At 38.8% G+C, this 25369-nt stretch overlaps 1 protein-coding gene across 2 annotated transcripts in view; it reads right to left on the bottom strand.

Annotated features, from left to right (window-relative positions):
• Window positions 1-374: 374 nt before the first annotated feature.
• Window positions 375-25369, bottom strand: part of mindy3 (MINDY lysine 48 deubiquitinase 3) — a 135371-nt gene continuing 110376 nt past the window's right edge. For both annotated transcript variants that reach the window (XM_072575820.1, XM_072575822.1), the window contains exons 12-15: window positions 20005-20077; window positions 13146-13233; window positions 4233-4304; window positions 375-2711 (exon numbers count right to left, since the gene is read on the bottom strand). In XM_072575820.1, the coding sequence (XP_072431921.1) occupies window positions 2562-2711; window positions 4233-4304; window positions 13146-13233; window positions 20005-20077 (383 nt within the window). In that variant the 3' untranslated portion in view covers window positions 375-2561. The remainder of the gene's footprint in view (window positions 2712-4232; window positions 4305-13145; window positions 13234-20004; window positions 20078-25369) is intronic.

The following is a 25369-nucleotide window of genomic DNA, read 5'->3' as shown; positions in this document are numbered from 1 at the left end:
ATAACAACCTTCTGCTGGTCACTCTCCCCTTCTAGAATATTCTGCATCCGCTCAGAGATATCCTTGACCCCTGGCACCAGGGAGGCAATACACCATTCTGATGTCTTTCTAATGGTTCAGAAGTTTATCAAAATGGTTCTTTAACAAAAACACAAAATAAGAATTTCTAGGATCAAGTGAATTATTTTAATATTCTCCAATAAAATGAAACATGGACCATTTATTGCTAAAGATATTCTTTACAGATAAAATTACTGTTTTGAAAGGAATGAAATGAAAAATAATTTTACAATAAGTTCCTGTTCAGCTTAGAAAAGGTTGAAATAACAAAACAATCAAATTAGCTCAAGTGCAATAAGAAAATAATTCAAGAACATTTTTCAACAGTATTTTTATTTTAGGCCAACTGCCAAATCATAATAAATAAGAGAACACGGAGTTTTATGCACAATAAATTGTTCATTTTTCATGCAGTCTAACAAGCGGAATTTAAATATACATGAACACTGGTGAACACATGTAATTTTGACAAAAGGAAAGTCTTGCCAGTACAGTTGGATAACTTCAGATATAAGCTGCATTAATCACTGAAAAGGTTCAGAATGTATCACATTGTACTTAGCCACAATTTAGATCAATATTTTACCTCTATGGCTTTCATCGTGGTACTTTTTCAAAAATGTAAACTACAGAATTCCAGTATATTACTGAGAGCCATATACTCAGGTTCAGCTGGTAGTTAAAAACATATTGCAATGCACCGCAAAGTAAAACAAATGGCTCATCCAAACATTTCCAGGAATCTTTTTCATCCCCCCCAAGAGATCACTGTAAAAGATAAAGTTTTTAGTCACTGTCACTGGTTAAGTTCATGGGATGTTGAAGATAAATAAACTCACTTACTGGACCCAGTTAGACAGGATGCTGTCAATTCTGTTTACATTAAAATTAAAATTCATGTACTTTAACTTAAAAGGGCAACTGCATGCATCTTGAGGGGTACAGTTTTTCCAAAGTAATTTGCTTCTTCCTTCCTAATTACATTTATGATCCATGCTGTCTTTGACCCTCAGTTTTGAACTGACCCCTACTGTTTGAGAATAGCATTTTGGTACCGGGTTCCCTGAGGAGCACAGCAGAATGCTAGTATGTCGAAGCAGATGTGCTCCATTGACATCACTAAAGAGATTCCATGCAATGTTTCTGCAATCAGCTGGAACACGTTTTGCAAAGAAAACGTCCAGTTGGCAACTCCATTTTCTCTGCTCACACACGACATCAAGGATTATTATTGTTGGGAATGTCTTTTATGGTGAGTCCTATGATAATGTATGGAAGTACAACCATTTGAGTGAATGGTGTTGCTCAGAAGAATTTGTTATCTGAAAAGTCATTTGAAAAAATATGCTCTGATTCAGCACTGTGGATGTATCTACACCATAAGGACTGCAGCAGTTCATGAAAGCAGCACACCAACACATTCTCAGGGGCAATTATGGACAGGCAACAAATGCTGGCTTATCTAGCAACACTTGCACTCTGTCGAAGAATTGAAAATAATTTAAATGCTACAGAGGCTGGAAATGTGAAATAAAAACAAAGGTGTTAGATAAACTCAGCAGGTCAGGCAACATCTATGGACCATAGCAGAGTTCTCATTTCAGATAAAAATTATCTTCCATCAGGATAGAAAACTGAAATATCATACTGTGCCTCTTCATAGATATTGTCTAACCAGTTCAGCTTTCCCAGCATATTTATTTTCAATTCTTATTTAGAACATTCTGAGCAACTCTTGAAGACGTAGACATTTTGTACTTGGTTTCAAACATGAGTCAAATTCTTCAATTTGCAACTGAATCTGGTTCCTCTGGATTGCGCTGTGAAAATGATCTAAGTTCTCTGGTGGAGAAATAGCTAACGTTGACAAAGCTCCAACATCAAGGCAAGCTTTTCGTGGCTGATGTAGATTTCTGGGTTATAGAAGGGGACCTATAAATGACAGCTGTATGAAGATGTTGCATTGGGTCTTCCAAAGGCTGCAGCAGATTTACTAACAGAAGGAAATTACCATCTTAATCTGACACTTTTGGTTTTTGGAGAAATGCATTGTTCCTTTTGGAACTGCTATTCAGACCAGATCTGTAGACAGCCATCAGGGTCTACACCTTTGACAGTTAATGATCAGGAGACCTGCTCCATCTCAAAGCTGGTGGGGGTGACAGGACCCAGAATTACAGGCCCAAATTCATACATGTCACTCTCTATACCACTAATTTAAGGAACTTTTATTTTATACATCAGGGATAATGTAATAAACAATTTCTCCTCTGTCTTAGTCATTTGACAGCACATTCCAGTTGACTATGGATAATCTTTTGATTAACAGTCAAGGACAGTGACTTGGATCTTTATCAAACAGTCATTAGGATAATTAAGGTCTACAGTTTCTTAAGGACTTCAGGGACACTACATTCCAGTTAGCAGCAACTGTGTACAGATTTAAAATGCAATATAGCTTACAGTATTTGGAAGGTTGTTTGGTTTCGGAATTATTAGAATTAATTTAAGGACGGTGACCGGTCTGTATTCCACATGAGCTCTATGTACGGCCATTTAGTTTGCAAACAGCGTTTGATTGGAGTGTCATCAGTTCGCACCATTGGATCCTCAAAGCCCATGACAACAGCAGTTCCCTCAACATACATAACCTTTTGAAGAACAGAAGAAACATCACTTTAATAGCTCAAAGAGCTGAAAGGTATTTCATCAATTGAAAAGCATGTATTGTTTATTTTACAAGTATATTTTTAGGCATGGCCAGTATATTCTAAAACAAGCAGTAAAGTCATGTGAAACTACAAATGTGAAACGTGAAACTAATAAAGCATTCTATGACCAGGAAGGCTTTCACACGAAGCACAAACAGCCTCATTAACTACATTTAATGCTCAGGACAGCTGTGTGAGGTATACTTAATCTTTTGACCTAAAAGAACACAGCAAATGAAAGAAAAGGATCATGAGGATTCCAAATTAAGAGGTGAGAGTTCTTTCAACTCCCAAGCCAAGTGGCTGGATGCACAGTGAAAGGTCACTGAGGCTTTCATTCTCTGCAATGTCTAATTGTTCCCAGTGGTTGGTAAAGGTTTGTTTAAGGTAATAAGGATGAAGTGTTTAATCAACCTGTTTTTCCTTTACTGGAAAATGTACCGTAACCTTTTCTGGGGGAGGGTCACAAGAGCCTCTGGAACAGTCCTATAAAAACAGATTTGTTTCCCTGCCTCTTTCTTTTTGCTTTCAATAAAATGCTGAACAATCTTGTTAATACAGTTCTGAAACTACTTACAGGGCAATACAAAAAGAGGTCATTTTACCAGCCTGCACCACTGGCAGACTTTTAGGCTAGAAAACGATTGGCAACAGCCATCGGACTTTCTAATGCCTGCAGCTGGCAGGCAGGATTCCCCAGAGCAATATGGACTTGAATATTATCCCTGAAGAACCACAGCTAAAAGGTTGAGAGTGTTGTGTCCTACTCACAGCACAATTACTTAGTATTCTAATGCCACCGTAGATAGTACAGTCTCATGAAATAATTTTTACGTCAAATTGACTATAGTTATAACTTACAAAGCTCTGACAAGTGTATAACATCAAATGCAAATAATTTACGACATTCAATACTTCCAATCCATGTTAATAACAAAAGTCCCAATTTTAACTGATCACACCAAGTGAGAAGACGCTGTAACTGAGCTGGAGATTTGTTTTACATCCCACTTTCACTAACTTCAGAGGTGAAAATGGAGCAAGATGGAAAATGGGATGCCAAGTTGTACATAATCTGTTTCTCATCAAATGTGTCAGATTAAAATTGGAACTTAAAATGATTTCAAAACCTCACCTTTCTACTACTGCTTTAATGCTTCAATAGCTTGAACTAGGATAAAAATCACAAGGCTATGGGGAAATAAGTTCAAGAGTGGATTTAATTGGATATCCCTTTCAAAAGTTTGACAATGGTATGATGAACCAAATGGCCTATTGTGCTGTATAATTCCATATTTACATCTGTATTTATTTTTAATATAAGTGCACTTATGGTTTGGATAATACCAAAACATGAAGTGTAAATTCCTCAAAAAAAATCTTCATTGATATTGTTGATTTGCACATATTCAAATCAGGAAGTGACAGATAATTAACAGTTAAACTCTATTCTTGCCTCACCTTTTCACTGTGGTTGGACTGCTTCAACCCATTGTAGTGATACACAGTAAATGAATCGGGAATGGTAGATTCCTGAAAGTAAAACAGAATGGAAGACGTTTACATAGATTTTACACTTTAGTTTTCCCAAGTGCACTTTACAGCACTGGGATTCAATACTGCTTATCACATTATATTAGTCACACAATAATTAACTCAGCAGTTGTCAATTGATCTAATTGAGTAATTATCACAAATAAATGTTCAGGCATACAGCACAGAGATTCTCATTAAATTAGGAAAATTAGAAGCGCATATAGCACCCAATTACTGAAGAAAATGTTTAGATTAAGGTCTGGAGTTTCTGATCGGCTGTGCTAATTTCTTAGCACTACCAGGCTGAAGTAAGTCTAACTGATGTCAAAGTTCTTTATATTTTAAGTGGAACTCAAATGTTTCAGATTGTATATGTCGGTTTAAAGAAGGCACCAAAACCCTCCCAGCTGAAATTAATCATGATTGGAGTTTCTTTTAATCTCACTTGAATTCTCAGGCAGAAAAAGGTTTCTGGGCTTTGAGGTGGTTCATAAGAGGACTAACCTTATAAGCTATGAAAGTAAATGTACTAAGAAACAGACTACTGGAATACAGTATAAGTAGGAAATTGTTATGCTAGTTTAATTTTTAAAAAATCAGTAAAATAAAATTTGATTACACACAGGTAACTGATAAAAATTGACAAATGGATTTTTTTGGTTATAATTCAGTTTATATTATTAAATACCTCAATGTATATATTTTAAGCAAATTGTTTTAAAATGCTGAAAGATTATGCTGTATCACATCAAATTTTGCATTTGGCAAAATGTGCTTGAGTATGAGTGGAAAAGTAACAATGGATGCAATGTTGGTGCTTTCTCCACCTGGTTTGCCAATTCTGTGTCTCACAATCTTATACTCCACAACTGTCTCACAACCTTATACTCCACAACCACCCGATGAAGGAACATCGCTCCGAAAGCTAGTGCTTCCAAATAAACCTGTTGGACTATAATCTGGTGTTGTGAGAGTCTTAACCATCTTAGAATGCTGTGGAAATAATTTTTTCAGGAAGTTTCAATATGTTTAGAAAATGAGATAATTGAAAATATTCCAGTACATCATTTGTTTAAACCTTTGTACAACCAAGGACTTTGAAAGTGTTGAATAAATTGCAATAACAATTACAGATGATACTCTAATTGAAATTTAACAATTACAAATAAGAATCCATAAAATAAGACTCAACTGTTTAATGAGATAATTGGCTGCATAGATGCTTTTATCTATTTCATAGTTGTTACAAGAAAAACTTTGACCCCAGCATAATCTGAACTTTGCTATGTGTATTCTCAACTACAGAGTATAAAGCACTTCTAATAGATTTATTATAAACATAATCTAAGACCAGAAGATGCAGAAGCAGAAGTAGGCCAATTGGCCTATTGCGTCAACTTGCAGGCTGATCTGATAATCCTCAACGCCACTCTGCTGCCTTTCCCTATAACCCTTCATTCCCTTACTGATTAAAAATCTGTTGATTTCAGCTTTGAATATAATTAACGATCCAGCCCTGACAGGCCTCCACCAATTCACTGCCTTCAGAGAATAAATTCCTCCTCATCTCCATCTTAAACGGGTAACCCCTTATTCTGAGATTCTGTTCTTCTGGTCCGAAATTCTCCCACAAGGGGAAACAACCTTTACACAACAGCTCTGTCAAGCATCCCAAGAATTTTATGTATTTCACCCTTTCAATGCCAATTGTACCATAAAGTGAGAGACCATACACTGCCTCCTAGTTTTCTATGTATTCTAGTTTGAACATAATACAGTAAATAGAACCAGGAGTCAGCTATTTGCTCCCTGTGCCTATACCACCATTCAATTAAATCATGCTGATCTAATTGTACCCTGATTTCCATCTCACTGCGTGATGCCACCACCCTTGACTCCCTGTCAATCAAAAATCAAATGCAGCCTTGAATACAGTCAACAATTCAGATTCTACTGTACTCCTTGGAACAGAATTCCAAATAAAAACAAATTTTGAAAGAAGAAATTTCTCATCTCAGATTTAAATTAGAGATTTTGTTTTAAACTATGGTGTTTTGGTTCTAGATTTCCCACAAGGTGAAACATCCTCTCAGCATTATGTGGTCAAGCTCCCTCAGAATCATATATTTTAACACAATCATTCTTCTGAACCTCAATGAGCATCAGCCCAAACTGTTCAACTTTCCCTCATAACATAATTCCTTTATCCCAAAAATCAGCCAAGTGAACCCGTTCTGAATTGCTTGCAAATGCAATAAACCCTCGCTTAAGTAAGGAGACCAAAACTGTACAGTCACGGAACCCCTACAGTTCAGAAAGAGGCAATTTATAAAGTCTGCATTGACCCTCCAAAGAACATCCCACCCAGACTCAGATCCACCCCCACCATCCCATCCCCATAACTCTGAAAGAGACTTTGATCATGGTCAATCCATCTAAACTGCAAATCTTTGGATTGTGGGAGGAAACCGGAGCACCCAGAGAAACCCATCTAGACACGGGGAGAATATGCAAACTCCAAGCAATCATCCAAGGCTGGAATTGAACCCAGGGCCCTGGCACTGAGACGCAGCAGTGCTAACCACTGAGCCACCGTACCACTCAGTTGTAGCAAGAATGATCTATTTTTATACCCTATCCCCATTGCAATAAAGGCCAACATTTCATTTACTTTCCAAATTATTTACTGTGACTGCATGCTAATATTTTGTCATTCATGTATGAGGAAACTGATCTCATTTTACCACAGCTATTTGCGATCCTTCTCTGAGTAAATTACATTGTATTTTTCTTCTACCCTGCCAAAGTAGATAACGGCACATTTTCCCACATTATACTTCATTTGCCAAATCTTTGCCCACTCACTTGACTTATCTGTATCCCTTAGTATTATTCTCAAGTTGCTTTCTTACCTATCTCTCTAATGCTAAACATTTGGCTATAATTTACCATTTCCATTCACAGTATTAATATAGATTCCAACTCACTGAGGTCCTAGTATTGATCATAGTAGCAGCTTACTAGTTACAGTTTGTCAAGTTGAAAATTACCATTTGTCCTGACTCTTCTGTTTCCTGTAAGATGTTCAAATAGCTGTTCAAACAAAGCCATCACCCCAAAACCATGAACATAAAACTTGCGTGGGAATCTTTTTATGTGACCCTTAAAAATCTAATTGCACAAAATGATTCCACTCTCCTAACACTGTCTGTTACATCCTCAAAGAACTGTAATTAATTTGTTAATTTCCTACACAACACTATTTGCATCATAGTTTTCGGAGTGTCCCATTATCTCCTTAATAATGATTTTAGTATTTTCTCCAATGGCAGATGTCAGTCTAACTGGTCTAACGCTTCCTGTCTTCCTCGAATAGATGTGTTCCACATGCAGCTATCCAAATTGCTGGGATTTTTCCAGAATCAAGGGAATTTTGGACTATCACTACCAGTACAGCCATATATTTTCCTATTATTTGTTTCAGATCATTACATAGAAGCCATTGGGTTCAGGGGACTTATTAGCCTTTATTCCTATTAGCATCCTCGTACACTTTTTTGAAGTGTTGTGCTTGATTTCAATTCTTAGCTTAGATGGGACTGCCTTCTCAGTTTTTCTTTCTCAATTAAATATATTTTTGGTGAGAGCCAAATGATCTCCTTAAATATCTCCCACTTGTCCACTTTAGCTAACTCTGACATCATGCCCATGAAACTGCTTTTATTTATATCTATATGCAATTGTTTTAGATCCAGGTTGCTCATCCTCAAATCAATTATGAAATTAGATCATGTTATGGAAGCTCTTGCCTAGAAAATTCTTCCCTGTGAAGTCATTACTTAATTCTGTTTCATTACACATTACCAGGTCTAATATGGTCTGTTCCCTGGTTCGTACCAGAATATCTTTTCCTAAGAAACTGTCTCGTGTACTCTCTCTAAACTTATCCTCCAGGCTGCTTTGTCAATTTGTTTTTTTCTTGAAGAATAAAAACAAAATAGGCTAGAATTACTGCAGTACCTTTTACAAGTCTCCATTATTTCTCAAGTTATACTCAGTCTTTCAGAGTAACTACAATTACGGGGACTATGAACTATTCCCATCAATAGATTTCTTATCACTGCTCAAATTGATTCGATTTCTTGATTATCTCAACAAACATCATTTCTCACTATGCATTGATTTTATCCTTCATTAACAGAGCAAACCTGCCTCCATTTTCTTTCTTCCTGCCTATTCAAAATGTTAACATCCTTGAATACTCAGGTCCCAGCCTTGGTCACTTTATAAATATGCCTGTAGTGTGATTTATTTCTACTTGTACTTTCAATTCATCATTCTTGTTATGAATGCTGTAATCGTTCAGATAATTTTGTTTTTGGACCAATTTTTTTCCCTACTTTATTTGTTGGTGCACTTTTCTGTTTGCATGCTCTATGACTTCCTGTTACAACTTGGAACTAATAGCCAGAGTGTAACCGGGCTATTTCCACTATGGGAACCTTTCCCCACCCTACTAATTAGTTTAAATGTTTCCCTTCAGACCTCGCTGAACAAATTTTCAAGACTCTGGTGCTTAAACCTGCCTTGGTGGAACAGCTGCCTGTTTGCTCATCACTATTGCCAGTCTTCCATGAATTGAAACCCACCTCTCCCACAATAATCTCAGTTATCCTACTGCTCGCAAATTTAGTAATAATGCATAGACTATTAAATTTTGTAGTTCTGCCTTTTAATTTAGGTCTTATTCCGAATTTAACACATATTCCATTGCATTACACAGTGATAACCCCAGTGATTCACAAGCATCCTCACACCAGGAAATTTCTTTCAATTTGATGATCATCCTGCCAATACAGCCAATACCAATATAATTACAAATAATTAAGCTAGTAAAGAATGCAAATGGATATCCCAAACATTACAGAACATACTCTATGGAAATATTGTACAATAAATTGTTAATTTATTAACGTGCTGGGCCATTGCTATTAAATGTGAGAACTAGATTTACAATTCCATACAAAGGTTAAGGCACTAAGACTGATGCTATCAAGATTAAATACTTTCTAGGGATGTGCTTGCCTGGTGTAAGGTGTTCATCGGAGGGTGTGCATTGGACTACAACAATAAATTTAGTTAAGTATGGTAAAAACTGCATTAATCACATTGCTCCAAAGATACAAAGTAATAGTAATGTATACTTCTCTACCGTAACCTCTTTCCACTTTTTTATTCTGTTCCTCCTTACATTTTGCTTCACATTTTTCCTGACTGATAACTTCACTACAATAGTTACTTACTTTTAATCTCTCTCTCCATTAAAGGAAAATTGCAGATTTGCAATACAGCCTATATAAGTCTATGATTACTATTCTAAGGGAATGAAAGAGGCTGTGAATTTGCGCAACTCCACTAATGAGTGCATGAGTTTTGCTTGGCTATTATAAACTCTTGTTTATGTTTGTGTAAACTATACAGAATTGTCAATGCAATAAAAAGATAGCATTATTTTTAATTCTGGCAGTTGACAGAAAATTATCTGGAGAAAGTGAGGACTGCAGATGCTGGAGATCAGAGCTGAAAATGTGTTGCTGGAAAAGCGCAGCAGGTCAGGCAGCATCCAAGGAGCAGGAGAATCGAAGTTTTGGGCATGGGTCCTGAAGGGCTCATGCCCGAAACGTCGATTCTTCTGCTCCTTGGATGCTGCCTGACCTGCTGCGCTTTTCCAGCAACACATTTTCAAAAAATTATCTGGAGTCTAGTTTACTATCTGTGAACCTTTTGAGTTTGAAGTTAAATCAAACAGGAAATGTATTTGAAAAATATTGAGGCAATCACCAAGTGATGCTTGGAAAAATAGTTGTTTATGTTAAATAAACAAATAATTTTGCCACTTCCTCATAAGATTTTAAATCGGATCTTCCTTATTTATATTTACACAGGCTCCAGATTTCTTTTGCTGACCACCTAAATTTAGTTTCTAAATGTGAACTTTTACTAAGGTTAACTATACCACATATAGTGTTGGTTCAAAATGTATCCTTTTTCCTACACAGTACAAAATACAAATTTTTAAAAAGCTTGGAATTACAATTTTATAAAAGAGCCTGTGTAGATAATGTCAAAAGGGGAAATCTTACTTGCTGGTGAATGTTTACAAGGAACACAATGATGATGCAGTTTTGTACCAGCTGCCTGATATTTCGCAGTCACTATAATATTAAGGTACAGATTCTAAAACCTGCACATTTTAACAGACCAAGAATGGAATGCAGAATTCAAGAAAAAAATATTTTAGAAGTTAGCAAATAGGCTTTACAAAACCAATCTTGAGTTTAACAGGCTTTTAACACATTTATTTAAAGTTTAATTGGGCCCAATACTGCAGAATGAACAAGAGGATCTTTATGGTGGGGGAGGGTAAAGAAAGGAAAAGGATTAAAGCATCATCATTCATTTCACATAGGGCAAGTCTGGGAAGGGACTGACATAAAAGCATGCAGGGTGTTCACAAGTTAGATAAAAGAAAGTCATCCATGGGATGTGGCTGAACCAGTATTTGTTACCCATCCCAAAATGCCCAGAGTCAAGAGATAGGAGTCAACCACATTCCTGTGCGTCTAAATACACATGTAGGCCAGACTTCCTTTCCTAAAAGACTTTAATGAACAACATTGATTTTTTTTTTCAAACAGCCATCAATAGTGGTTACATGGTCACCATTAAGCTAACTTTTACTTCCAGATTCTTTCTTAACTGAACTCAAATTTCACCATCTGCTGTGGTCTGATTTGAAACCATAACCCCAGCATATTACCCTAGGTTATAGTCCAGTGATGTTATGAAGTCACCACCTCCCATAATACATATGGTTGATGCCTAAAAGTTTAATCAAAAGCAAGCTTTAAGAGGTTGGGGGGGGGGGGGGGGGGGGGGGGGGAGGGAAGAGAGAGAGAGACACTAAATCAGGGTTATGTAAGGGGCTAGGTTTGAAGAAGCTTGGATATTTCAGGTGAGCTGAAAGAAATTACAAGAGTTTAACAGAGAAATTAAGTCATGGAAGGATCTGAGAACAAGAATCAGAATTTTAAAATTGAGGCACTGATTAAATGAGCAAATAAAGTTCAGCAACGACAGAAATGGATCATGGCACAAAATTAGGAGTCTAGCAGTAGAGGTTTGGATGCTCTCAAGTGGGTGGAACATGAGAGGTAACAAAGACATGAATGAGGGTTTCAGCAACCACTGAGTAGAGACAGAGGCAGAGTTGAGAAATATCACTGAGGTTGAAGCGAGGACATATTGGCGAGGACACAGTGGCCGAAAGTTCATCTCAGAGTCAACTACATCGATGCTGTGATTAGCCTGGTTCAGTCTCTGATAGTTGAGAGGAAAATAGATGGTGGTGGCATCAAAGGAATGGCATCATGGCAAGAACTGCTGGCTTTACGTTTCTCAGTATTTAGTTTGGGGGGGGGGGGGGGGGGAGGGTGGAGCTTCTATAATTTCAATATTGGATGATGGCAAGGAGTTAGAACCAGCAGAAATGTTGATAGAGGTGTTAGAAGGGTGGAGTAGGATATCAGCAGCATATATGTGACAACTGTCTTTTTACATAATGTAACCAAGGTATAGCACGATCAAAGCACAGGCCAAGGTTAGATCATTGGGGAATGCCAAAGGCAAGATTAAAAAGGGTTTGCTGTGAATATGAATTCATGTGCTTATATGGAAGGGGAGATTATAGAAGAACATGATGGCAACTGACTCAACAGACAGGCAGTGTATTAAGTGGAGATGTAGGTTGAATTGATTACAATATTATTAGAATCTTCCATTACATTAATCTATAGGAGTAATCTTTTCAACATAATTAATGTACCAATAAACTTCTGTATAAGTGCGACATACCGTAAATTTGAGATGGTATTTCTCACAATTCTCCTCCCATAAGGAACAGCAGCGAGAGAAAAAAAATAGCTATTCATAGAATTATCCTACATCGTTGACCAGAGAACGAAGACTGCTTTCTGGTATTTTTATTTCAGTTATCGCTTGTGTTTTCTTTCTTTCCCAAGCGAAGACTTTGATCTCCTATCAGAATTGGTTTGGTGGCATAACTAAGAGGTAGAATTTAAAAGGCATCTGCATATGAATAGGAGTAGGAAGGGTTGATGGATCTGGGCCAAAGAGGTAAAAACAATAACTGCAGATGCTGGAAACCAAATACTGGATTAGTGCGCCTCATCTTCCGCCTCGGAACACTTCAACCCCAGGGCATCAATGTGGACTTCAACAGCTTCCTCATTTCCCCTTCCCCACCTCATCCTAGTTTCAAACTTCCAGCTCAGCACTGTCTCCTTGACTTGTCCGGACTTGTCCGACCTGCCTATCTCCTTTTCCACCTATCCACTCCACCCTCTCCTCCTTGACCTATCACCTTCATTTCCCCCCCCACTCACCCATTGTACTCTATGCACTCTCTCCCCGCCCCCACCCTCCTCTAGCTTATCTCTCCATGCTTCAGGCTCACTGCCTTTATTCCTGATGAAGGGCTTTTGCCCGAAACGTCGATTTTGCTGCTCGTTGGATGCTGCCTGAACTGCTGTGCTCTTCCAGCACCACTAATCCAGGATCTGGGCCAAATGCTGGCAAATGGGACTAGATTTATTTTGGATATTTGGTTGGCATGGACAAGTTGGACCAAAGGGTCTATTTACATGCTATATGTCTCTACGATTCTATAACTCTGTGATAAAACATACTGAAGTACTAACATTTTTTTCCCTCAAATTGGACAACCATTTTGTTAGAATACTAAATAAAAAGCGTTACCTGCTCAGGAAAAAATTCTTGTAGAAACGTTCCAAGTAAGATGATTCCTAATCCTTCAGGGTCTAGTTTGTTCTTCATAATGTTAACACTGAAAGAAAACATTACACTGTTCAATATAGCTATTTCAATGTATGCACATTATAAACAGTTTGTAATTTTGGATGATGTAAAATATATAATGGCACTTGGCTACTTGGAGAAAATAAACTGAGATTCTGGACATGTCACACATTTTACTGCAATAATACATGTGCTTTTGCAGACTTTATGGTGCCAATAATAACATAAACTTCATTAAAGTCAGTAAATGAATACATACCATGTTATTTCACAGAACAGAAATGAATGCCGAATAGCATTAGCTGAATAATTTGGGAAGTGTTACATGACACCTGGTGAAATTTTGTAAATCTTTGAATGAGGCGAGAGACGTAGGAAGAGAAAAAGGATTTATAATAGCTTAAGTGTGCAAGACTATGATGGCTGAAGGCTCTGCTAATTATTAGGGGTTGAATGAAATTCAGAGCAGTGGAGGAGAAAATCACTGGATATATTGCTGAAACAAGCTCTGAGGTGAATTTGTAAATTAAGAGAATGTTGAATTCAAATTGCTGGAGAAAGTCAGCAGGTCTCCAGCATCTGAAGAGAGAAAGCAGAGTTAAGATTTTGAGTCCCGAGATCCTTCTTCAGTTCTTCCACAGATGCTGTGAGATCTGCTGAGATTCTCCAGCAATTTCTGTTTCAATTTCAGATTTTCAGCATCCGCAGGTCTTGGTTTTACTTTAGAATATCAAATTCACTGACTTTTTTGTGCAGTGATTGGAGAAGACAAGGGCATAAGAAGGAAATGTTGTCAACATGGATGAGGTTCCCTTGGTGATGAATAGGATACAAAATTCTGAGTTGAGCTTGGATCAAATAGAAAATTGAGATTTTGTATGATTCAGCAGAACCTGAATCTGCATTTATGGAGTTCAAAGTTCTGAGATTTTGAGGAGAGCCATACAGGATAAATTTGGTCCTTTCAGAATTAAATTTCAAAAATTTTGGTCATCTTCAACCTCTGTCAGTCAGTCAGACAGAATAGATGCCTGTGGTATTGGAAGTAATAATTTGGCCAAGTGGTACAGCAAGATACTACTGGTATGTGAGTGTTAACTGAAAAATGCAATGGTTAAGAGCAGTATACAGAGAGAAAGAGAAGGGTGAAGGATAGAAGCATTGAGCACTTCTTCCAAGGTGAATGTGTGGAGAAAAGTGGTAAAATCATTGCAGATGATGCACGGGCTGTGTTCAGGGCTCCAGGAATAAAATCAAATGAAGGGAACTGTTCTCAGAGTTTGTAATAGAAAACTGAATCAACAAAACTAAACAAAACAGAAAGGCCAAAGAACAGAAGGAGACACATTTTGGCCTGGTAGCAACTATAGTGATGAACGAGAACTTTGATCAGAATGGTCTTTCTGCACTGAACAATGAATGGTGCCAAAGCCTTTGAGCTTTGCTGCACATGTAGTGAGCTGCATGCAGTGCTTAAATAAATGATTTTTGCTTGCATTTTATCTAATGCCAGCTTTGAATGACTACGCAAGATACTTCTTAAAGTTTTATCAATGAAACAGTTTTAAGAGAAGTGATGGGAATAGGGGTGAAAGGAGGTTCAAACAGAAATTTGGTGACAGAAACTATGGAATAAACATTTGTTGTAACAGATAAATAGTGATGATTTAGACTTTGGTCAAAGCACAAGGCAATTTGTTGGAAATGTGGACTATTTTTTATCCTTTCATGGGATGTGAATGTTGCTGACAAGGAACAGCAGATCTGACAGCACCTGCTTTATGCCACCATTGAATCAAAGTTTCTCAATTTGTGAAAGAAAGCAATAACAAAATGGACAGCAAGGGAAATGGCATGGACAAAGAAAGTAAGAGGAGCAGAGAAAGGAATGTTTTGCAGGAGGCTTTTCAAACTGACCTTTATTTTATTGTGGCAGAAAAATTGAAATCAAGCAAAGAATCTGGCTAGTGACACATCAACCTTTGATAGCAGTGCAAGGTTTAAAATTAATTCACTCAAATAAGCCACCAGAACTGAGTTTGCTAGAAAATGAAGTGTTAATAAATTAGGTTAAAGAAAATCTAAATGCCATTTGAAGCCTCAACATCAACAATAATAGTCGTTTTCAAATAAACAAACACTCTTAGCTTCATTTGTTACAGAGCTGAAGTATCACGAAGGTCATTTGGCCCCAAGTATAACTTATGTTTATACTATACAAACTTTTGCCTCTTCTCCTCATCCCTCTCTCCACAGCAGCGGTGCCAGAATTAGACTGTTGTTGGCTTTTTTGCCAGCACAATCTGGTACTATTCAAAACTATTTGCTTTGCATCGCCTTTTTTGGGAGAAAAACTCACATCGGGTCATTTATGTTTAACTTCTTATGAAAGCAAAGACCAAGTAGAATCCAGAGATTCCATGTGTCAGCATTTAAAAACTGTACTGCATTATGTAGAGGAGAAAAAAAAATCCTCTGATTAATCCAAAGATGTGTTCAGTGTATTTTCATTCCAAAAGGATCCTAATGTTGATACTTAAAGGGCTAGAACCAGGAACAATACATCCCACTGAGATGATGCTTATCCACAATTACTTGCACTAACTTAGAAAAACGTTTTGTTTTGCTTCAGGACATTTTGATTAAGTTATATGAAAATTGTGGAATTCTTCAAAGGTTGAGCACATGGGAACTTTTCCAAACAGTACATTCTCTTTGAAAAAAGCAAACAAATATGCGAATACAAGGTCAACACAAGACAATGACCAACATTTAAGTTCAGTGATGAAGCTGAATGCACAATCTCCCTAACTGACAATAGTTCTAACTAAGGGAAAAAGCAAATAGCAGGCAGAGAAAAGATTATCTGAAATCAATTTCAGGCATTACTTTCGTCCTTAACAATGAAGAAAGCTGTAACAGATAGTTGTTGCCCAAAATATAGCAACAGACATACTTTAACAGCCCACCAGTCAGATATGTCCCAATGCTTTTCATGACTTAGGATCAGAGAGGATCAGAAAAGATCTCGTCTAAACATTGAACTAAAGGTCAGAGATTTCTTACTCCACTTTACATTTTATATTTTATACCAGTACTGTAGTTCTGTTGTTGTGGTTCTGTTTGCTGAGCTGGGAATTTGTGTTGCAGACGTTTCGTCCCCTGTCTAGGTGACATCCTCAGCGCTTGGGAGCCTCCTGTGAAGCACTTCTGTGATGTTTCCTCCGGCATTTATAGTGATTTGAATCTGCCGCTTCCGGTTGTCAGTTCCAGCTGTCCGTTGCAGTGGTCGGTATATTGGGTCCAGGTCGATGTGCTTGTTGATTGAATCTGTGGATGAGTGTCATGCCTCTAGGAATTCCCTGGCTGTTCTCTGTTTGGCTTGTCCTATAATAGTAGCGTTGTCCCAGTTGAACTTATGTTGCTTGTCACCTGTGTGTGTGGCTACTAAGGATAGCTGGTCGTGCTGATCCCATGCAAGGACTGCACAAAACACTACATAGGACAAACAGGAAGACAGCTAATGATCTGCATCCATGAACACCAAACAGCCACGAAACAACACGACCAGCTATCCTTAGTAGCCACACACGCAGATGACAAGCAACATGAGTTCGACTGGGACAATGCTACTATTATAGGACAAGCCAAAGAGAGAACAGCCAGGGAATTCCTAGAGGCATGACACTCATCCACAGATTCAATCAATAAGCACATCGACCTGGACCCATTATACTGACCACTGCAACGGACAGCTGGAACTGACAACCGGAAGCGGCAGATTCAAACCACTACAAATGCCGGAGGAAAGATCACAGAAGCGCTTCACAGGAGGCTCCCAAGCACTGAGGATGTCACTTAGACAGGGGATGAAACATCTGCAACACAAATTCCCAGCTCGGCGAACAGAACCACAACAACGAGCACCCGAGCTACAAATCTTCTCACAAACTTTGAACTGTAGTTCTGTGTACAGTCCTAGTCACATTATAGGAAAGATGTAATTTTTCTGGAGAGTGTGCAGAGATTTCTGAGAATGTTGCCAGGGCTACAGAATTGTAGTTACGAGGAGAGATTGGAGAGGTTGGGGTTGTTTTCCTTGGAACAGAGAAGCTGAGAGGCAACATGATTGAGGTATACAAAATTATGAAGAGTAGACGGGAGGAACCTGTTTCCCTCAGCACAGAGTTCAAAAATCAGGGACCATAGATTCGAGCTAAGTGGCAGAGGGACATGAGGACAAACTTTTTTTTACGCAGAGGGCGGTGGATGCCTGGACTTTTTGCTGCCGAAGCTGGTGGTGGAAACAGAGACCCTAAAAAGTACCAGGATCTGCACCACAAGTGCTGCAGCGAAATGGGCCGTGTGCAGGAAGATGGGATAAGAAAGGGCATCTATTTGTCTTTGGACTGGCATGGACAAGTTGGGCTGAATAGCCCCCATGCTATATTTGTGCTTCTATTGTTATCTTTTAAAAAAAACTTTAATCCTTATTGAAGCATGCTCACTTAAACTGAAAACCCAGACTTAATGTAGAAAGTTCATTTGCGGAACAGTAAATCTCAGCATGTTGGATTTTCTCCTCTTGATAATTTTAAGTCATTTCAGTGTGAAGGAAAAATAAACAATCCTTTAGCTGGAATTAAGCAATGTTAATAGAACAGCACAATTTCAACTTTGATGAATAGATAAACTGAATTAAGCAACTTCAAGTAAGTATACAACAAAGTCTTTGAGAAATATTTAAAGAACATACTTTGTGATTGAGAAAACACCACTGCATCAAAATATTTTGTCTGAAGTTTGTGAACAAGCAACATATTAAAAGCAACAGCTGATTGATTCCAGCCCCATCTGCTTTTGACAGACTATAATCCTGCTTTCCATATTTCCAATTCCAGGGAAAAAGGATTTTCTCTTGGAATGCTGAAAAACTAGTGTGGAGTGAAAAGCTTAAGTTTGGCACGTATGCTGCAATTTTAAATTTATTTTCATCTCGTGTTTCTGATTACGTGTGTTTGAAAGTTAATTGATTTTGTGTATCCTCTCAAGTACTTTTGAAACAAAAAAATCCAGCTTGAGTAATAAAAAATACACAATGCTCAGAAAAGTACAGCAGAAAAAGATATGCTAGCCATCAAGGGAAAAAAACAGAATAAATAAAAAATTCCTGTGTTTTGGCAGCCTTTTACGCAAAATTTAAGGGCTATTTAATCACCTAATACTGCTAAAAAAAATGGATGAGTCACAAACCATTGACCGAGACAAATTCAGGACACTTAACAGTGCAGCCAAAAACATAAACGGAATGAGTGGAACAGTGTTAATTTTCCTCTCTCAGAACTCAAGGGAGACCAGAAAGGCACAGAAGTGTTTGCGCTTAAAAGAGAACGGTCCATGTTTTTCCCCTTTGTCCATTTCCTGCACAAGCCTGGCAACTAAAAAGAGAAAAACCTGAATCAAGAATTAATTGGGCAATTAGCTTTGCCTTTCTTGTGGGATAATGTGTACAATTCAACAGGATTCAGAATTGAATGAATGAACCAGGAGTTATATGTGGATTTGCAGAGTGCAAATCATGCTTAATTAACTTTATTGCGATTTGAGTATGTCACAGATCATCCGGATAAACGTAACACAGTGGATTTTGCAGTTTTGGATTTATAGAATGGGTTTAAAAGGTATCAGTTAACAGACTGGTTCTAAAGACTAAGACAGGATATTAAAGATACAGTAGCCACGTGGACAGAGGTAGCCTGTTAGAATAAGAACAAAAATTAAACAATTCTTAACAAAAGAGAGAGCGAAAAAGATTGATTATACGTTGGCTTACACATACAATTTTTTTTGCTGCCAAAAAATATATACAATTATCAAAAGTCTTTCATTTTGCAGTCAGCAGGAGAGATGCAAGAAGTGCCAAATTTTGAAGGGGTGAATAATTTATACCACATGACAAAAAGTTGCTGATTAGATGGGAAGTAGAGTCTAATTGGCTGAGGTATTATCAGGGAGCACGCATCTCATAACTTTTCTCAAAAATTAATTTGTGAGATATTTGTGTCACTGGCTCGGCCACCATTGATTGCATATATTAATTTAGTTGTCCTTAAGGTGGTGGTGGTCATTTTTTTCTGAATCGTTGCAGATCATGTCTTATCTTGTCACCCACCCTTGTGTTTAATTAAAAAAAAATAATTACAATGCATGGACGTGTTCCTTTTCTTGCAGAGGACAGATTCCTTCTTGTGAATAAATACAACTTCCAGCAAGTGGTGTGCCACACTGCAAGCCTTTCTTGAATTAAACAAAAGTGAGAGACATGAGTTCCCTTATGCATTTGCCATAACAATGCTTTCACCAGAGTCTGAGTCAATTTGCTAACTATTCAGCATCCTTTTATCTTGGAGAATTGTTGCTCTCTTCAAAATGTGGCATCTTTGCATCTGCTATAATTAAAAAATGAAAAGCATCAAAAGCAAAACTCTTTTCTTCAGCAATAATCAAGTTCAGATATCACTTACTTATCATAAGAACTACAACATTAACACTTTTATTTTGAGGTTTAATATCACAGTACAGTTGAGTCTGATATAATGACATAGTTCCGTTCTCGTGTGATCTGGCATTATAAGAAAATTGCACAAAGCCAATCCATTTAAGCTAATGGGGCTGGAATCACGTTATAGCCAATAGAGATAAGGAAAGATCACGTTCTACAAATAACAGTCTAAATTCTTCAATTTGTGTTGAAGAAGTGCATGTTATAGCAGAATAGACTACTGTTGGGAATACTTACTATTCAGGGTCTGACACTAGGTCCAATGCTTTCATCACATCCTCAAGCATTGTGTCAGGTATAAATCCATTATCTGCAAAACAAAAATCTTTCATGAGGAAAAATCCTTGGATTCAGTAATGACTGACAAAAGAATCTCCAATTCATCATGCCTTGATAGAACCAATGAAAGCCAGAAATCTGAAGCAAAGAAGTTTTCTTGACAAGGTAGCAATGAAACTAGTTAGGGCTGTCAAGTCATTAAGAATTACTCACAATCTACCAGCCAAGAAAAAAAAATCTGAATCACATCTATCCTATCATGGCTTTTAAGAATTTTGTAAGTTTTATACAGTTTATCTTTTGCTCTTCAAAATGTACAGAACACAAACCTAGACTCTCAATATCTTTGTAAGTCATTCCTGCCATCTCAAGAGTTTAATCTGGTGAACCACACTTGCATTCCCTCTATGATAAGTATACCTCTCCTCAGAAAATTTTGTAGCACAGTGGTAGTGACCCTATTTCTGGGCCAGAATGTCTTCGGTTAAGTCCTACCTGCACTGCAGCTATGTCATAACATGTCCAAGCAAGCTAATTAACTATCCCTCTTTAAAGATGGGAACCAAAACTCTGCACAATATTCTAGGGGAGGTCAATACAACTGCAGCAAAACATCTCTACTGCTATACCAAATCCCCTTGTGATGAAGGCCAACAGGTCCTTTGCCTGTCTAATTGCTTGCTGCACCTGCGCATCAAAGTGAATAACTTCATAATTATTCATATTAAGTTCCATCTGCCATGTTCAAAGCTGTTCACTAAGTTGATGAAGGTTCTCTTTGCATCCTCCCTACAAATTGCACTGATACTCAGTCATCAGCAAATTTAGAAAAATGACAATTAGTTTCCACATTTAATTCATTTAGATTGTGAAGTATATTTGTGGATCTTACTTAGTGTTTAGATCACAACTTGAGTATTGTTGTAGTTCTGGAATCCACATTATAGGAGGAATGTGATTGCACTACAGAGGGTGCAGAGGAGCTTTATCAGGATCTGCATGGGCTGGAGAGTTTTAACGAAGAGAAATTGGATAGACTGGGGTTACCTTCCTTGGCGCAACTGAGGGGGGATATGATTTGGATGTATAAAATTAAGAGGGGCAAAGACAGGGTAGATAATCAACACGTTTGCTTTAATATTAGTGGATAGACTGACACTGACAAAAACACTGCATGCTACACATGCAGGAAGTGTTCTCCAACCAGTAGATCGCTTGCCCCTGATTCCAGTTTTGCTAAGGGTTCTTGTTGCCACATTCAGTCAAATGTGATCTCGATGCAGAGGGCTGTCACTCTCACTCAGGAATTCAGCTCTTTTGTCCACACTTGAACCAATGCTGTAATGAGGTCAGGAGCTGATTGGCACTGGTGGAACCCAAACTGGGAATCACTGAGCAAGGTCAAGACTGTAGTGCTGGAAAAGCATAGCAGGTCAGGCAGCATCCGAGAAGCAGGAAAATTGATGTTTCAGGCAAAAGCCCTTCATCAGGAATGAGGTGGGAGCCTAGGGAGTGGAGAGGTAAATGAGTGGGGGAAGATGGCTGAGTGTGCAATGGATGGAGGTGGGGGTAATGGTGATAGGTTGAAGGGGAGTGTGGAGCGGATGGGTGGGAAGGAAGATGGACAGGTCATGAGGGCAGTGCAGAGTTGGAAGGTTGGAACTGGGAAATGAGGAAACTGGTAAAATCCACATTCATGCCATGGGTTTGGAGGGTCCCAAGGCGGGAGCTGAGACGTTCTTCCTCCAAGTGCCGGGTGGTTAGGGAGTGGTGATGGAGGCGGCCCAGGACCTGCATGCCCTTGGCCGAGTGGAAGGGGGAAGTTGAAGTGTTCCACCACAGAGGGGTGGGTTGGTTGGTGCGGGTGTCACTGAGCAGGTGCTACTTGATAGTACTGTCAATGATACCTTTCATCACTTTACTGATGTCTGAGTCGACTGATGGGACGGTAATTGGCTAGTTTGGACTTGTCCTGCTGTGTGTGTACAAGCCACACCTGAGCAATTTTCCACACTGTTGAACAGATGCCAGGCTGTAGCTGTACTGAAAGAGCTTGGCTAGGGGAGTGGCAAGTTCTGGAGCACATGCCTTCAGTACTATTGTGGCAATGTTGTCATGACCTGTAACCTTTACAATATACAGTGCCTGCAACCATTTCTTGATATTGCATTAAGTGAACTGAATTGGCTGAAGGCTGGTATTTATGATGCTGGGGACCACTGTTGGAGGCTGAAATGAATCATCCACTCAGCACTTCTGGCTAAAGATTGTTGTGAATGCTTCAGCCTTATCTTTTGCACTGATGGATTGGGCTTTTCCATCATCGAAGAGGAAGATATTTGGAGAACCTGCTCCTCCAGTGAGTTGCTTCATTGTCCATCACCAATTGTCTGGATGTGGCAGAACTGCAGAGCTTCGATCTGGTCCATTAGTTGAAGGTTGCTGCTTCTAGTTTTTGCTTGTAAATAGTCCTGTTTCGTCACTTCACCAGGTTGACATTATTTTTGGTATGTCTGGCGCTTCTCCTGACATGCCCTCCTGCACTCTCCATTTAAACAGGGTTGATCCCCTGGCTTGATAGTAATGGTTGACTGGGCGAAATGCCAGGCATGAGGTTACAGATTGTGTTGGGAGTACAATTTTGCTGCTGTTGATAATTCTCAGAGACTCATTGTACAGTCTTGAGTTGCTAGACCTATTTGAAGTCTATCTCATTTAGCACAGTGATAGTGCCACACAACATGGAGAGTATTCTCAATGTAAAGGTGGGGGCTTACAAATGGACTCCAAAAAGTCTCTGCGTTGGCCACTTTTACTAATGACATCACAGACAGATGCATCTGCAGCTGTAAGGCTGAGGTCAAGTATGTTTTTCCCTCTGGATTAGTGGTGCTGGAAGAGCACAGCAGTTCAGGCAGCATCCAACGAGCAGCGAAATCGACGTTTTGCCTGAAATGTCGATTTCGCTGCTCGTTGGATGCTGCCTGAACTGCTGTGCTCTTCCAGCACCACTAATCCAGTATTTGGTTTCAGCATCTGCAGTCATTGTTTTTACCATGTTTTTCCCTCTTGTTGGCAGACATCACCAGCCACAATCCCAGTCCACCAGCTCGATCAGCAATGCTTCTGGCAAGCATTCTTGGACAATGAAGTCGCCCACCCACAGTACTACTTGTACCGTGCAACCCTCACTGCTTCCTCCAAGTCTTGTTCAACATGGTGATGTATGATTCATCGGTCGAAGGAGGACAATACACGGTAATCAGGAGGAGGTTTCCTTGCCCATGTGTAACCTGAAGCCATGGGACATTGTGGGGTCTGCAGTCAATGTTGAGGACTTCCAAGGCAGCTCTCTCAATTATTAACCACTGTTCACCATCTTTGGTGGGTCTGTCCTGCTGGCAGGACAGGACATATCCAGGGATGGTGATAATTGCATCTGGAACATTGTAAGATAAGGTTCCCTAGGAATGAATATTAAACTGTTGCTTGACTAGCCTGAGAGACAGCTCTCCCAGTTATGGCACTAGCTCCCAGATATTAGAAAGGAGGATTCTGCAGGGTCGACAGGGTTGTTTCTGCCATTGTCTGTCTGGTGCCTAGGTCAATGCCCAGTTTCATTTTTGTTGAGATTTCGTAATGATTGATGCAACTGAGTGCTAGTTGAGAGTCAACCAGATTGCTAAGAGTCCGGAGTCACAGAGATGAGACCAGGAGAGGATGGCAGATTTCAAAACACATTTCCAACCGACAACGGCTTCCTGGTATGCCTGGTGCTGCTCATGGCATCTATAGACTATTAATTCCAAGATATATTTCATTGAATTCAAATTCCACCATCAGCAGGATTCAAACCTGGGTCCCCAGAACATCAATTGGGTTGCTGGATTAATAGTCAAGTGATAATACCACTGGGCCATTACCTCCCCAGCATAACGCTTGGATGGAATGTATGACAGGAACAAATCTACAACTGCCTCATGATGGATTTTCAGCAAGCAATGATTTCATATGAATGAGCGGGTTGATCTCACAAACTGATGCTCTCTGCAGGTAAGCGGTTAAGGTAATAACTGGAAATATAGACTTTTTCTACTGGAAATTAATAGAACTGCATTATGCTGACAATTGAAAAGATAATATATTTGAAAAGAAATGCAGTGTAATCTGGAATAGCAACACAATGCTGATGGATCTCTTTTACCAAAGATACTTCAAGTCAAAGGCTCCAATTCATAACATATAAATAATTGAGAGGACAGAAAAAAAGATTAGATGAGGAATTATTAAATAATAAATACAGTACACTATCTTTCTCCCAAACACAATTACTTCTACCAGGTAAGTTTTAATTTTTAAAAAATACAATTGCATCAGAGAATATTGCATTATGTTGCACATTTGACAATTAAAAGTGTACAACTGAGAGTTCTGAATTTTTGGATGTGTTTGTTAATATTAACCACTTTGCCGGGGCTGTCTTTGTTGAACATCTTTCACACATTAATATATGAACGTCGTTGATGAATATATTTGGACCTTCAGATGGCCACTGATAACAGGACACAATTCTGAAGTTAAGGAATTGTAAACTGATCTATTTGCAATCTGCTCCAACCATCTTTTAAATGCTGAAATTACACTTGCTATTCCTTACACACAACGTGCATAAATGCGCACTGGTGGTGACTAATGCCAACATATTTTGCCCAAAAGCAATTTATAGCAGAGAGGCACAAAATATTGGAGTACATCAGAAATCAAACAATTGTAAACAAATGATTGCTCATAAGATGTAGGACCAGAAGTAGGTTACAGAGGGTTCAGAGGAGATTTACTAAGATGTTGGCTGATATGGAGTGAAGGTCTTACAAGGAAACCATCTTATATGTCTCAATTAAGCCATCACTCAAGCTTCTTCTCTGTAATGAAAACAGCTTCATGTCCCTCAACCTTTCCTTGTGGGCGGCATGGTGGCTCAGTGGTTAGCACTGGTGCCTCACAGCGCCAGGAACCCGGGTTCGATTCCCAACTCAGGTGACTGTCTGTGTAGAGTTTGCACATTCTCCCCATGTCTGTGCGAGTTTCCTCCAGGTGCTCCGGTTTCCTTCCGCAATCCAAAGATCAGGTCAGGTAAATTGGGCATGCTAAGTTGCCTGCAGTGTTCGGTGCATTAGTCGGGGTAAATATAAGGTAGTGGAATGGGTCTGGGTAGGTTGCTCTTTGGAGGGTCAGTGTGGACTTGTTGGGCCGAAGGGCCTGTTTTCATACCGTAGGGAATCTAATCTAATCTAATCAAATCAGAGGGTAGATCGGGTGGACA

This window comes from Chiloscyllium punctatum, chromosome 8, assembly GCF_047496795.1.
Source record: "Chiloscyllium punctatum isolate Juve2018m chromosome 8, sChiPun1.3, whole genome shotgun sequence".
NCBI lineage: Eukaryota > Metazoa > Chordata > Chondrichthyes > Orectolobiformes > Hemiscylliidae > Chiloscyllium > Chiloscyllium punctatum.
This window is presented reverse-complemented; position numbering and strand designations above follow the sequence as displayed.